At 50.0% G+C, this 12,766-nt stretch overlaps 6 protein-coding genes and 2 non-coding genes; 4 read left to right on the forward strand and 4 right to left on the reverse strand.

Moving 5' to 3' along the window:
- The window catches only part of CNAG_07354 (3'(2'),5'-bisphosphate nucleotidase), a gene marked incomplete at its 5' end in the record, with an annotated part of 1,458 nt that extends 1,182 nt beyond the window's left edge, over nt 1-276 (forward strand). Inside the window, one exon of the mRNA XM_012191660.1 lies at nt 1-276. This exon is cut by the window's left edge and continues 278 nt beyond it. Within this exon, the coding sequence (XP_012047050.1) occupies nt 1-190 (190 nt within the window). The 3' untranslated portion in view covers nt 191-276.
- CNAG_07355 (hypothetical protein) overlaps nt 1-1,752 on the reverse strand; it is a 2,420-nt gene extending 668 nt beyond the window's left edge. The window contains exons 1-5 of the mRNA XM_012190876.1: nt 1,590-1,752; nt 1,491-1,515; nt 1,305-1,430; nt 690-1,252; nt 1-621 (exon numbers count right to left, since the gene is read on the reverse strand). The exon at nt 1-621 is cut by the window's left edge and continues 668 nt beyond it. Coding sequence (XP_012046266.1) covers nt 256-621; nt 690-1,252; nt 1,305-1,430; nt 1,491-1,515; nt 1,590-1,640 — 1,131 coding nt within the window. The 5' untranslated portion in view covers nt 1,641-1,752 and the 3' untranslated portion in view covers nt 1-255.
- A 131-nt stretch (nt 1,753-1,883) lies between these two features.
- On the forward strand, nt 1,884-1,978 carry CNAG_10005. The gene has a single exon. It is a non-coding gene; the product is annotated as a tRNA-Ala (tRNA).
- Nucleotides 1,979-2,055: 77 nt separating this feature from the next.
- CNAG_00342 (hypothetical protein) lies at nt 2,056-5,156 on the reverse strand. XM_012191273.1 has 4 exons: nt 4,959-5,156; nt 4,514-4,912; nt 3,325-4,456; nt 2,056-3,260 (listed from the first exon to the last, which is right to left on the reverse strand). The coding sequence occupies exons 1-4, from the start codon at nt 5,027-5,029 to the stop codon at nt 2,481-2,483; spliced, it is 2,382 nt and encodes a 793-aa protein (XP_012046663.1). The 5' UTR covers nt 5,030-5,156; the 3' UTR covers nt 2,056-2,480.
- A 128-nt stretch (nt 5,157-5,284) lies between these two features.
- CNAG_00343 (hypothetical protein) lies at nt 5,285-7,049 on the reverse strand. XM_012191274.1 has 4 exons: nt 6,652-7,049; nt 6,085-6,532; nt 5,576-6,040; nt 5,285-5,523 (listed from the first exon to the last, which is right to left on the reverse strand). Exons 1-4 carry the CDS (start codon nt 6,808-6,810, stop codon nt 5,420-5,422), a joined length of 1,176 nt encoding a protein of 391 aa, XP_012046664.1. The 5' UTR covers nt 6,811-7,049; the 3' UTR covers nt 5,285-5,419.
- Nucleotides 7,050-7,421: 372 nt separating this feature from the next.
- On the forward strand, nt 7,422-7,516 carry CNAG_10006. The gene has a single exon. It is a non-coding gene; the product is annotated as a tRNA-Ala (tRNA).
- Nucleotides 7,517-7,771: 255 nt separating this feature from the next.
- CNAG_00344 (hypothetical protein) lies at nt 7,772-11,330 on the forward strand. Its single transcript, XM_012190877.1, has 9 exons — nt 7,772-9,251; nt 9,301-9,412; nt 9,465-9,635; nt 9,694-9,750; nt 9,806-9,979; nt 10,038-10,236; nt 10,291-10,629; nt 10,689-10,810; nt 10,872-11,330. The coding sequence occupies exons 1-9, from the start codon at nt 7,918-7,920 to the stop codon at nt 11,166-11,168; spliced, it is 2,805 nt and encodes a 934-aa protein (XP_012046267.1). The 5' UTR covers nt 7,772-7,917; the 3' UTR covers nt 11,169-11,330.
- Nucleotides 11,180-12,763, reverse strand: CNAG_00345 (porphobilinogen synthase). XM_012190878.1 has 6 exons: nt 12,643-12,763; nt 12,341-12,590; nt 11,884-12,272; nt 11,721-11,808; nt 11,455-11,671; nt 11,180-11,402 (listed from the first exon to the last, which is right to left on the reverse strand). The coding sequence occupies exons 1-6, from the start codon at nt 12,690-12,692 to the stop codon at nt 11,344-11,346; spliced, it is 1,053 nt and encodes a 350-aa protein (XP_012046268.1). The 5' UTR covers nt 12,693-12,763; the 3' UTR covers nt 11,180-11,343.
- Between the last annotated feature and the right edge of the window lie 3 nt (nt 12,764-12,766).

Raw genomic sequence — 12,766 nt, forward strand, 5'->3', positions numbered from 1 at the left:
CCCTGGAGCTTTGTTGATTCACGAGAGTGGTGGTATCTGTACAGACATGTGGGGCAAGGAGCTCAACTTTGGTGTAGGCAGGACTCTCAAGGAGAATGATGGTATCGTCGCCGCCGGTAAAGATATTCATCCCAAGGCCGTCGAAGCGGTCAAGAAGGCGATTGAAGAGGCGCAGGCTGAAAAGAAGTGAAGGGGGACCTCATAAAAATATCTGGTCATTCATATAGTATACAACCAATGAATCATAGACCGTGATCACGGATCGTTCCAGACTTGCAAACCGTTCTCACCAATATGAAAGTGAAATTTCGCCCCTTCTCTTTTCCCAAGTATCCCTCCATCCACATTCACCAATCTCACTAGTCCTTCGTACTTGTCGTCCTGTCCCTCTTCACCCTTCTCCTTTCTTTCGCGCGCCCTTGATCGCAAAGCATCAATAAGAGTGATGTCCCCAGGTAACTGCAAACCCCGCGCGCAGCCTAAAAGGGTGATTTGTATATTCAGTGGCCAGTACGTTGGGTTATTAGAACGTGAGATGGGGCCACTTTTAGAGATGGAGAAAGGGTTAGGGTAAGGTGACGGGAGATGGGGAAGATAGAACGGTTGACTTTCGCGTGTTGTCTAATCAATTAGCGTAAGCCGCTTTTTAACACCATGAAATATCTGGCAAGAAGCAAAAATGGTCTCACACGCAGCCCTTGCACACTCATAGCAACAACGCTTCCGAGATCTTTCCTAATCTGCCCTATCACCTCCATGACCTGCCTCACGCCTACAGCGTCTGGCCCAACGACGGTATTGGCCCCATCGCCGCCAGGTTGCTTCCGACCTCTCTCTTCATCCGCCCACAGTTGGGGGTAATACCCATCTGCAAATCCATCGATCGCCACCAAATCGAGCGCTCCTGGGCGCCGCCACTCGGACCTCGTTGAATAAGAAGACAGTTCAACAACTATCCCTTTCAAGCCGAGTGCAAGGTCCTTCCATCTAGGCCTCCCCCTCCAAACCGATAATCGACTCAAACTATCCTTGATGACGTCCTCTATCAAATCATCTTTAGCCTGAGGGGCAAGGGATCTGATATGAGCGCCTATTGATCGTCGGAGTGACATTATAATTGATCGGTGGGTATCAGGCTGAAAGACCTGCGCATAGCCGCCTTTTCCGCCAAGGACGACTGTGGACAATGGCGGGGGTAGAACGGCAGGGAGAAGGGTAGTCATGAGAAGGAATGTTAATAAGGCGGTTTTCCCTATGGGTTAATTCAGTATCCCAAGTCTCTATCTGGAGTTGATGTACCATACCGGATCCGCTAGGCCCGACCACTTCTATCAAATCTCCTCTACGTAGTGAAGAGTTGCCATCATGAGGACGATACTCGAGAAGTACATCATCCAGGGATGGAATGAACGTTGGTCCAGGCGGAGATGCTATAGATCTTCAGATTGACATTTACGCATTGGGAGCAGGTCCCATCTTGTCCAACCTACTACTGTATCTCACAGCCATCATGATCTTGCGCTCGTCAGCTTCTTACTTGCTTGTAGCAACCCCCAGCGGGACGATTGATTGAAACGTTTTGGACATACCTCGGAAGCTGAACCACATTTTACTTTGTCCAGTAGCAAATCGGAACTCATATTATCATGTCTGTTGCTGCAGAATGTCTGAAGATGCGAGTGACTTTTGTATTTATGAAAGATGGTCTGGCGTGCCAAATCATCCCTTCCGTCCGTCCGTCCGTCGTCGTCGTCGTCAACATCAACAGATGATATATGCAAATCACGCGACGCGTTTAAAAAAGATGTGCGTAGGGTACACGTCATGATTTTGCATATGAACGACGTGGGAAGTATAGTGTGAAAGCAGAACAAAACATGATCGGGGGTGTAGCTCATTTGGCAGAGCGCGTCATTAGCATTTTATCCAATCTTAAGATCATTTGACGAGGTACTGGGTTCAATTCCCAGCTCCTCCACAAATTTTTTTTTGGGTCAAATTTTTTTCTTCTTTCAATTCATTCGTTTTCATTGATTGAAAAGACGTGCCATGAGGTTATGATCCATCATCATAGAAGATGCGTTAAATCATATGACGCAGGTAATGCAAAAACTTGTGAGAATGACCATGAAAGCCCGTCCAACGAATGCAGAAAACGCAAAAAAGAGATAGATGGCAAGATGATCCATTTCGACATGTCTAAAAATTTACCCTACTGATGTTTTATTGCTTGTTCAAAAACAAAAGGAAAAAGTTCTTTGACAAACATACGCTCAATGCTCCAATACTTTTTTGCCCCTTAGACCCATTTTTGCATTTATTTTAAATCTCGTTATGCCCGTGATGTTACAGCGGTTCCCAAATCCCAAACTCTTTTTTTTTTCCCGCTTTTGCCTTCTTCTTCATCTTGATGAATTATTCACGATGGACACATACTTGTGCCACGGACACACACGCACGCACACGCACACCAGTACATTTTAATCTCTTTGTACAATCTTGGCGTACGAGGCTGTCTGCGGCTGTTTGCTGGGTGGCGGACCGATACTGACACCGGCACTGAGCGAGACTGCTGCCAACTTGGCTTCAATGACCTCCTCAGGGGATAATAATCCTTGTCCCCGATCCGGATCCGGATCCGGATCCGTATCTCCCGAAAAGGCTGGATCATCCTGGTTTACACTGGGTGATGAAGGTCTTGATCCTTGCGAAGCGGGCTGAGAGATGGCAGCTAGCCGAGGAGCAGAGGGGTCAAACAAGGTGGGTACAGTCTTGCTTGGTGCTCGTCTCGGAAAGTCTGGATCGTCATTGTTTGATTGCGGTTGACATTGAGAGATTTGGGTATCGGAATGGGCACGAGGGCCGGGCAGGATGGAGACACGAGGTTCTGCAGATGGAACAACTTGTCCAGGTAGGAGGGGACCGCTCATACTTGCGCTTGGCGCGGCGCCGTTCCAAACGCCGCCACCATTCATCGGTCTGATTTTAGCTCTTTCGACCTGCATGGGCTCAGCCGCTGTGCCGCTTCTCAACAAGGGCGGGAATTCTGCGGTATTCGGTCCAAGCGCTACGGCCTGGCGGTGGGCAGAAGCATCTGACACTGAGGGGTTGGGGATGATCGGCGAGGGATGGTACGGCACGTTGTTAGCTGCCCAGTCGGGTCGCTGAGGAAGCTGATGTTGGCTTGGGGGAGGAACGTTGATGGACGATGTGCGGCGTGATGAATGAGAGGAAGCCGTGGTGGTAGTAGATGATTGTGACTATGGCAGATTAGATTAGCTGGGCGCGCGAGGTAGAAAAAAAGAAGAGAAGAAAAAAGCTTACCGGACTATGCCCTCTGGTTCTCTTGCCTTCTGTTCCTAGACTGGTCATGCTATTCAGACCTTGTTGCTTCATCCCTTTCTGTCTGTATCCTGCTCCTGGCCCCTGTGCAGCGGGATACATAGCTCCCAATCGTACACTACTGGCAGCACTCCTTGTACTTGTTGTTGAACCTCTTGAATGCGGTCGTGAACCGTCCTGGTAGGAATGCGACGATATGGAAGACGACGCAGAGCTGTGAGGCTGGGGCGCCGGGCGTTGGGGACTAGGTTGGACGAGAGAAGGGTACATTGCAGGCCGCTGCGGAGGCTGGAGTTGAGGCTGAAGAGGTTGTGACGGGTAGCCAAATGCGGGGCCTGCGGGGTACGGCATTCCTTGTGGAATCATTGGCATGGGCTGACTGACCATTTGCTGGTACTGCCATTGCCCACTCTGCTGCGCTTGCATCAAACTATACTGCTGATTCGGCGTCATTTGCGGATATGCGCCGCCTGCTGGAGGCTGCCATCCTGGAACAGTATACGCCTGCTGCTGGGACATATTGTACTGGTTGTCCATGTAAGACTGCATTCCGTAGCCCTGTTGCGGCTGCCCTTGCTGCTGAGCATACCCGCTTGGCATCTGCATCTGCCCAGCGAGAGGGTAGCCGTTCATGCCCATCTGGTAGTTGTATCCCATGGTTTGCTGGTACCTGTACAGATTTTGCTGACATTGGTCAGCCATGCCCGGTGCCGGTGAAGGCGTATGTGAGCCCTTGGGCGGGTGGTAGAGAGAGGGGTAAACGACTTCAAACTGCCCGCCCGCAGGGTACCGACGCCTGGGAACAGGATCAATGTCATCCTCCAACGCCGCAGCTGCCCTAGATGGGAGTTCTCCCTCTGTTTTCGAAATGGAGAGTGATTCCTCGACATCCCCGCCTTTTCCATAGATCTTTTCACGCGCAGCGGCGTAAGCTGCCTCGCGCTCCTCCAATGTTTTCCACTTGCTGGCCCTTGCATCCGCTGTGCTCGACTGCGCATCTGAAGAAGCAGCCGAATCGGGTCGTTCGCCCAGAGCCGGGGCGCGCTGCATGATCCGGAACTTTTGGGTGGGCGAGGGAGCAGCGGGGACCAGGTCGGAGAGCCGGAGGGTAGCACTGCACCCGGATCAGCACTCTGCAGCCAGACGGACAGACGAGCGCTGCGAATCTCACCTCTTCTCGTTGAGCTGTCCCAGCACACCGACGACCATGGAGGCCTCTGGGCCGGACACGGCTTTGAGGCCGTACCACTCTGCAGCCTTGTAGACGAGCATGCGCTGGAACTTGCTTGTGGGGACGGCGGCGATCGGCGCGGAGGGGGCGAGGGCGGCGAGGGTGCTGGTGGATGCGGCGAGGGGGGCGGGGGAGACGGCGCCGGCGGCCGCGCGGGCGAGGAACGCCTCGAGCTCCTTGGCGAGCACGAGCAGGAACATCCTGTCCTTTGACTGGAGCGCGTTCCTGAGCTGCTCCTCCCCCTGCAGCAGCCCGAGGCCGACCTCGGCGGGGAGGGGGGGCGGGGCGGACGAGGGGGGGCGGTCGCTGTCCGGGGGGTCCGGTGTGGGCGTGATGCGGCTATGCATGGTCAGCGGCGGGCGGCGGGGGCGGGCGGGGGACGTACCCATCCGGCATGGGGGCGGGGGGGAGCGGCTTCGGGGTGGCGAGCGTGGGGGAGGGCGCATTCGGCGGCATCGCAGCGGGCAGTGCACAACAGTCGACAGCGAAATGAGGAAACAGCGAGACAACGGACCAGCCCCCGCGCCTCACCGCAGCATTTCACCGCGCCGTATATAGCGGGCCACACTACGGACCACTCCAGCCACATGCATGATTGTCTATGGTCTGGAAAGCGAGGGTACAGGTAGCCTCGGGTGCATGTATTGCTAGTCAGTCGAGTGGCTTTTAGATAGCGCGTGCTGCAACGTAATACAGCAGGGCTGAAGATGTGATCGTAGATGGTAAATACAAAATGCATATATCTAATAATGCGATTATATGTGTCTCATTTCTCTCTGGCCTATATGTTGTGGCCGAGCCAGTAGGCGGGGTGGGGTGCCCGATAAAATACATCTGCATTGTCCTTCACGGCGTTTCAGAAGATGACACAAGTGCTTGTGAACGCAATGATGCTTTCAGCCGCGGCGGTGGTGGTGGTGACAGCCTGTTTGTATCTCTCTTGGCCAATGCTACGCTCAGTCAGTTCTATTTCAACACAAACTCGCAAAACACACAACTCACCTTTGCCCTTTGGCGCGGCGGTTTTAGCTTTGCCTTTTGGTTTTGCAGTCTTGACAACAGAGACGACTTCGCTGTCCAGCGTAGTCTGTACCTCCCAATCCCCTGGCTTCACTCTCCTCCACTCTTCTTCCACTTTTTCCACCCACTTATCCGTCTCTCCCTCGATATACACGTCAATAATACCCTCCCACTCTTTACTCGGCGGCGTAGCATTGACAAACACAACCAATCCTCGCTTTTTACCTCCATGTACGACTTTCGCGAAATCCTTGACCAGTCGCTTTAGCCCATGTACTTTGAGGGAAGTGCCCATGATCAGGAGCAGATCCGGCCGGCGCGAAACATCGTATGCCGCCAACTGGCCGATATCATCCCCCAGTGGATGTGGTTCATCGTATAGCACAATCGACGGTCGAAGTCTGCCCACAGATGTCGCTCTCGCTGACCTATTGATTCGAGACTCGCCTGCCAAAAAAAGATTAATATGCAATTTAAACATTTGCACGTACATCGTTTCCAACAGGCAGGACAATCTGGCGCCTCGCCTTCCCTAAACATCTCGACCCACTCATCGCACGCTTCAAAATCGCTAAAACACAATACACATCTGACTCTCCCCAGATCCCCATGCAGCTCTACATTTCTCGTCCCCTTCTTCTTCAACCCTTTCCCCCTGCCCCCACTTTCCAATCCCATCCGACGTTCGAATCCATCGATATTTTGGGTATAGTTGCGCAGTAACTTGCCCTTTTGCTCTAATTTACGAATGAAATGATGTGTTCGCGTCGGCTGCGCGGATGCGCAGCAATGAAACAGTTCGGCGATAAACGTATAGAATATAGATGTCGAACGAGGATTGGCAAACGTCCCCGCTGAAAAGAGGTCTTTGCCAGTGAAAAACGCATCGGGATACTTGTTTTTCACGAGCGAGTACAGTCCGCCTTCAGAACGGAAATCCTGTATAAATTAAACCAAACCAAAAGAAAATCGTCAGCAAGCAGCGCTCCAACGGGTGGGGGGGGGCTTTCCCACCAAACAAGACGAGCAAGGGAAAAAAAAAAAAGAGTCGGATTCACCGGAATTCCACTTGAACAGCTGATCCCTGCCCCGCTCACGGTTACAATCCTCCTAGCTTTGGCGATGGCGATGGATATGTCGGAAAGCTGGCGTCGGGCGGGGAAATCGGCATGGTCGGTCGAGGACAGGAGGTGGTCGAGAGGGAGTGAAGGCGGCATGCCCGCGTTGTTGATGTCACAGGTGTGCAGCAAGAAGGGATGTGGTAGGTAGGTAGGTAGGGGCACAGAGGAAGAGCAAATGATTGCTTGTTTGTGGGAATGAACGGATGGATGAATGGTATGTGAGGAATGAGATACGTAGCGAGGGAAATGCCGGCGTTGTTTTGGCGTTTGTGCATCATGGTAAAGAGAGAAGGCGCGTTAAGGCACCATTTCAAACATCGTACTCTCAGTCACCGCCTGTTGACATGTACTTGTCTGCTCTGCACCGTGCAATCGCAAAAAAAATCTAATACTATTCATGCGTCTCATGCCTAAGGCAGGCAAATTAAATGCAGAGGGACAGGTTCATGCATTTCCACTAACTGATCCAGACGCTTCTTCCATCTTGCATCTTGTCAAGTGGCACCCTGTAATACTTTCTTATCATGAAACGCTTCTTGTCAGGCTGAACAACATTCTCTTCCCTTAAACTTTCCGTCTTGGACATTACGGTATGTACATTTGAATACAAAAAAGTATCCAGAATTGAACAATGTAAATAAAGCCAACAGATCATGAAAAAAGAGGATATCAATCTTATTTGATCAAGAAACCATCTAAACATCAATGGGGGTGTAGCTCATTTGGCAGAGCGCGTCATTAGCATTTTAACGAGTATTAAAATTATTTGACGAGGTACTGGGTTCAATTCCCAGCTCCTCCAATGTTTTTTTTTATCGATTTGATACTCTTCTTTGTTGAAATTGGGAATCCCTCGTATTCTATGAGAAGAAAAACAAATCATAGCGTCTTCTTACCATACATAAAATCCATGGATAAGATTCTTCTTGATTTGGCTCCATTTTCTTTTCCCCTTTACTATCGGATTGGTGTTCTTACAGTTGACGTCTGACGCGTCTCTTGTGTTTGCTTCGTTGGTTTTCCGAGTTCCGCGATTTGATAAATGCACACTATTTATTTCGCAACAAGACAACTCATCTCAAACTCCTCACCTAGCCTGCTCCGTCAGCCCACAGAAATCACCATAGTCTTATCACAAGTCCAGCCACTCTTCCAGACTCCAGCACTCCAACACCTCCCCCTTCCACATCGACTATTTTCGGCATGCACTCATCCAGTCCTACCGCGCCCTTACCAGACATCAATCACGTCGGATTTACTTCAACCAAGCTCGCCAGAAACACTTATGGTCGGCGTTCAAATGTGCATAAAGGGAAGAGAAAAGCTGGGGCGACGGAATGGGAACGTTTGGAGACGTCTGATGTCGATTTCTCAGATAACGGTCATGAAGAAGACGAGTTACATCTTTCCAGGTCCAAACGGAGGAATGTAGAAACTGGTAGTCCTGGGAGCAAAGAGAGGAGCAGCAAGTTGTCGAATGACACAAGACTACAAAATCAAGCCAACGACAGCGCTGTCCACATCACCTCGTCTCTCTCACCCACACCTCCCAGCAGATCACCCTCGCCGTCCCCACAAGTGAAAAGAACAGCCGTATCTGAACCAGAACGTCTCAAAAGCGGCTGGACACGACCTCGCCTGATGGTCAGGGCGAGGACGCAACAGCACAAGCCCGTCCCAGACGTGTCGACTGAAGCCCGCATCCTTTCATATGCTGAATCTTCTGCCCCGGCTTCAAATCGATATACGACCAGACATTGCGGTCGTCCCCTCTCACCTTCACTTGTTAATCGCACAGAAATATCGGAGCTATTCTCTGGTTTCTCCCCCGGCGCGAGTTCTCATTCATCCGCTAAAAATGGAGATCTTCAACCCATTCCTACTTCCTCTGGGGGCTTCCATGCGACCTCTTCAGCAAGAGCGGGGGGTTTGCGCCGTATGCTTACCAAAACTCAGAGTTTAGGCGTCTCAGAACCATCTACCCCGTCACCGTCAAAGCAAGATAAAAAGGACGACGATAAAGTTGGCCCGGCAAGTTCGCGGATATTGACTGCTCCGTCAACCCCGTCACGTTTGGCTTTACGAAGGACGCAGTCAATGCCCAGTTCTCCCGCAATGCCTAGTCCTCAAGGTGCGGACATAGACTCTGCTTTTGCTGCGCATCCTCAAATCATGCAGCAGCCAGGGTCAGAAGGAAGAGCTAAAAAAACATATGGTAAAGTTCGGACGATCATGGTCGAACTTCCTCGCGGGCCTGAAGACGGGGATCAGTCGTCGTATGACACCATGAGCCAAGGAGATGAGTCTCAGCTACATGCTAGCTATGTGGAATTGAGGCAGCGGTATGAGGTTGATAACACCATCCAGCATACAAGCCGTTCGGCTAGTCTGTTACAGGATATGCTCCAGGCTAGGGCACCGGAGACGGTGTCTGACATGAGGTCCAGAGGCGAGAACCGACGCTTCATCGACGAATTAGGCTATCTTTTCGATGGTATATCGGACCCGGCTGCTAATAGCTCATTCCGGCGCTCCAGGTAAATTGCATACGTCACACTTGTGTTTCCTGCTGACCCAACGTCATAGTGCGATGGATATACTTCAAAATATGTTAGATGAATGTTGGCTGAGCAAAATGAAAATTTGCGGTCAAGTTGATAAAGCATGGGACTGTTTTACTGGTGCGGGCGAAGATGAAGTGCGCCCACCCTTCCCCATTCAACAATGTCTCACGACTCACTTCTTCGCAGGTAATGGAGTCGGCATGTCTCGTGTTCTTGTGCATCCTCTTCGTTTCCGGATCAGGTTTGGAATACGTTGTTCATAATGATCCTCAGAAAAGTGTCTCTCTTCTTTTGAAACTGATAAAAACTCGTGAAGGCCCATTGGACCCTTCATATAAACCAAAAGTAACCAACTCTGTATGTCATTGCCTTCGTGTCCAGAGTTTCATTTGTCTGAGCTCATTCATGCGAAAAGATCTCAAAGTTGCGAAAAATATGCGAGAAGTTGGAAGACAATTGGAAAGTTGCTAGGGTGAGTGTAATTATTTCTTTTCGCTTATGTACTAAGCAATGTTATCGTTCATTAGTCTTCAACGCGATACTGGGCTTCCTGTGTTTTGAATGCGATCTGCCAAAGCGGGATGTGGACAGCCACAGGAATCGATTTAGAAAAGGAGCAAGCTTTGACAAAGGTGCTAAAAGTCTTGAAAAAAGAAATAAAAGGCGTCAGTGATCATTTTGATCTTTATGAAAAGGGTTTGGTAAGCGATGCAGTTCTCTTAAAAAGTTTTGGTCCTCATGTTGTACTCAATCTTACAGGACTTGCAACCCGATGGGCGATCTTTGGACTTGGGTTATTTGGATCATTGCCTTCGCGCCATCCTTTCTTTAACAAAACACTCCTCAACATTACGAGAGGAGCTACTCAACAGCCCGCAAGAAGTAGCTCAGGTTCTAGTTGACATTACATTAGCCACCGCCCATCTTGCCTTAACCCATGATAACCATCGTTCGGAAGGTACTGCAAAACCCCTAGTATCCCTGCGGACCGGAGCTAATATTCGACTCTTAGCATCATGGTGTTCTTTACGTGCTGTGCAAATTCTTGCCCAACTTGGAACTGCATCCGCGCAGTGGGCCATCGCAGTCATGGAATGTGAGGGTGGACCTATCTGTTTGGCACGAGTCATCTTGAAACGAGCCGACCTTGTCAAAATTGCGAAAGACGCCCATGAAGAGTCTTTGACAGGTCAGGGGATTGCATTGGATAAGGAAGAAGGAGGAAAAGTGACCAGAGCCAGCACTAATGAGACAGAGATCTCGGAAGAAGAATTGCTATGCTATGCGCTGGCCCTGTTCACTACATCTGCTTTGGCAGGTAAGAGCTTCGCGTTTAAAATCGCCCATACAAGTGAGCAAAACGATTTTAAACTGCGCTTCGGCTATCAGCTCATTAATCTGAAAATGAAGATATTCAAAGTGACTGTATTGGTCTACATGCTTGTCTGCGTCACTGCCGCTGTGCCTCAGCCGTCCCATTGGGACTGCACTTCGCGCAGTTGTATAACCAGTATTTCAATAGCGGCGATGATGTGCGTTACAAGTTCGCAGCTATTGGGATGAGTGGCACTGACCAGTTTTCTATAAATGTAGCCCTTGGCCTCAATCTTAAAAGGCAATCTTGCGCTTTTATTGTCCAAAATTATCGGTGTCTCTTCTGAGATTGAAGGCGAAGTAATTCGACCCTTATCTGGCCATTCAAGAGCTGCAAAGCTTGATGGCTTGCTACAGTCTCTAAGGGAACTTGGAGAATTGCAGTCAATGATGCAAAACACTTTCCGTCGATTGATGCCTGGAAGATTATCCATGGAAGAAGGAGATGAAGAAGAAGGCTCAGAAAATATAGATGTGGTTTCAGAAACTATACGAGGAGTAGAAGCTTTGTTGTAAAGCAAATGGCTTGATCATAGAAATCAGTAGTATGTGACATATTTGTATTTCAGATCTCTCATTGTACTATGCCTGAACAAAAATGTATCATTTCTTCCTTCCTGATAGTCACTTAGATCCTTGCATCTTTAATAACTATGCATCCCCATTATACATCGGAAAAAAGATCAGCAGATTATTCATCAAGCCAGTCAAGGAACTGTGGGGTGAAGTATGTCAGGATAATGCTGGCTCCTGCATATTTCAGTCAGCAAAATGGCGCGGAGTTTTGCAAAAATGCACTTGCCTGCGCGAACCATGCTTTCGGTAGTTTCGAACGCCATTTCCCTGAGACCATAGATGCCCTTCTCTGCACCAGCGACAACCATGGCATATTCACCCGAGACCTGGTAACAGGCAGTGGGGTGATCAGGGGCATATTGTGCACAGTCTGATATGATGTCGAGGTAAGGGAGAGCAGGCTTGACCATGAGGATATCAGCGCCCTCGCTAGCATCCCGTTGCTATGGTAGCTTAGCACTGACATCATCAACTCTTGTTTGACGAACTTACGATAGCTCGTCTAGCAAGGCTACGAGCATTCGGAGGTAATTGATAGCATTTTCGATTGCCAAAAGAAGGCGCGCTTCCGGCAGCATCTCTATACAGGCCAAACCAAAAGTCAAAAAAAAAAAAAAAAAAAAAAAAAAAACTGGAATAGAACGGAGTGACTAACCGGAAAGGTCCGTATAACCCGCTAGCAAACTTGGCCGAGTAACTCATCAAAGCACACCTGTTGGCCAACCCAACTTGCATCAGTCCATACTTGATTGCTCGTATTCTCCCGTCCATCATGTCACTGGGTGCCACACAGTGCGCACCAGCCTTGGCATACGCGACAGCAACTTCAGCGATACGCTGGGCTGAAGCTTCCGCGTCAAGAGTGGGGGCGTTGGAATGGGCTGGGTTGGGAAGAGACGAGAGGATGCCACAGTGACCGTGAGATGTATATTCACAAAGGCAAACATCGACGCAAAGCATGAGCTGGGGGAAGACGCTGGTAAGAAGTTTCAGTGCTTGAATAACAGGAGTCGATTCGTCATCAGCAGCGCTGCCACGCGGGTCCTAATGGATGCGACATGTCAGATACAGCCCTTTTCCAAACTCGTACCGAAATCCAAAATGCAACTTGCCTTTTCCATAGTAACAGGCACACCGAAAAGGATCACACTCTTCAAGCCTTTTTCCACCAAGGGCTTCAAGAACGCTTCGAGCTTGTTGATACCCCATCGCTTTTGCCCCGGCAAAGTTGCAACTTCCTGTTCAGCGTCGGGGTCGTCGGAGATGAAGATGGGGTAGATAAGCATAGACTTTGTGAGGTTCCGTCCGTTGGCCTGCCATGTTCTGAGAGTAGGATGATGGATACCGCCGTGGAGGACGGAGCTGTAGGGATGAAATGTGAGCTTGTGCCGGCATGGAGCTTGCATGGACGCACGATATCTGGAGAGGGGGCACCTGGAAGTGGGCTGTTCGCTGGTGTGACATATTTGGAGAAAAGTGACGAAGAAGCGAGTGGAGAAGCAGCTGGAGAAAAGATGGGGGAGGGATGATTCCCACGG

This window comes from Cryptococcus neoformans, chromosome 1, assembly GCF_000149245.1.
Source record: "Cryptococcus neoformans var. grubii H99 chromosome 1, complete sequence".
Lineage (NCBI taxonomy): Eukaryota > Fungi > Basidiomycota > Tremellomycetes > Tremellales > Cryptococcaceae > Cryptococcus > Cryptococcus neoformans.

What these genes read in the sequence shown, in the direction of transcription:
- CNAG_00344 (XM_012190877.1), top strand. Translation starts at nt 7,918, where the DNA reads ATGCACTCATCCAGTCCTACCGCGCCCTTACCAGACATCAATCACGTC. An exon ending in AACCAAAAGTAACCAACTCT is followed by an intron (nt 9,636 to 9,693) that starts GTATGTCATTGC and finishes TCATGCGAAAAG; the next exon opens with ATCTCAAAGTTGCGAAAAAT. An exon ending in TGATAACCATCGTTCGGAAG is followed by an intron (nt 10,237 to 10,290) that starts GTACTGCAAAAC and finishes TTCGACTCTTAG; the next exon opens with CATCATGGTGTTCTTTACGT.
- CNAG_00342 (XM_012191273.1), bottom strand. Translation starts at nt 5,029, where the DNA reads ATGCCGCCGAATGCGCCCTCCCCCACGCTCGCCACCCCGAAGCCGCTC. An exon ending in CCCGCCCCCATGCCGGATGG is followed by an intron (nt 4,913 to 4,958) that starts GTACGTCCCCCG and finishes GACCATGCATAG; the next exon opens with CCGCATCACGCCCACACCGG. An exon ending in GGACAGCTCAACGAGAAGAG is followed by an intron (nt 4,457 to 4,513) that starts GTGAGATTCGCA and finishes ATCCGGGTGCAG; the next exon opens with TGCTACCCTCCGGCTCTCCG.
- CNAG_00345 (XM_012190878.1), bottom strand. Translation starts at nt 12,692, where the DNA reads ATGTCACACCAGCGAACAGCCCACTTCCAGGTGCCCCCTCTCCAGATA. An exon ending in GCCTTGCTAGACGAGCTATC is followed by an intron (nt 11,672 to 11,720) that starts GTAAGTTCGTCA and finishes AAGCTACCATAG; the next exon opens with CAACGGGATGCTAGCGAGGG. An exon ending in CGAAAGCATGGTTCGCGCAG is followed by an intron (nt 11,403 to 11,454) that starts GCAAGTGCATTT and finishes TGAAATATGCAG; the next exon opens with GAGCCAGCATTATCCTGACA.
- CNAG_00343 (XM_012191274.1), bottom strand. Translation starts at nt 6,810, where the DNA reads ATGCCGCCTTCACTCCCTCTCGACCACCTCCTGTCCTCGACCGACCAT. An exon ending in GCTGTTCAAGTGGAATTCCG is followed by an intron (nt 6,533 to 6,651) that starts GTGAATCCGACT and finishes TAATTTATACAG; the next exon opens with GATTTCCGTTCTGAAGGCGG. An exon ending in TCCTGCCTGTTGGAAACGAT is followed by an intron (nt 6,041 to 6,084) that starts GTACGTGCAAAT and finishes TTTTTTTGGCAG; the next exon opens with GCGAGTCTCGAATCAATAGG.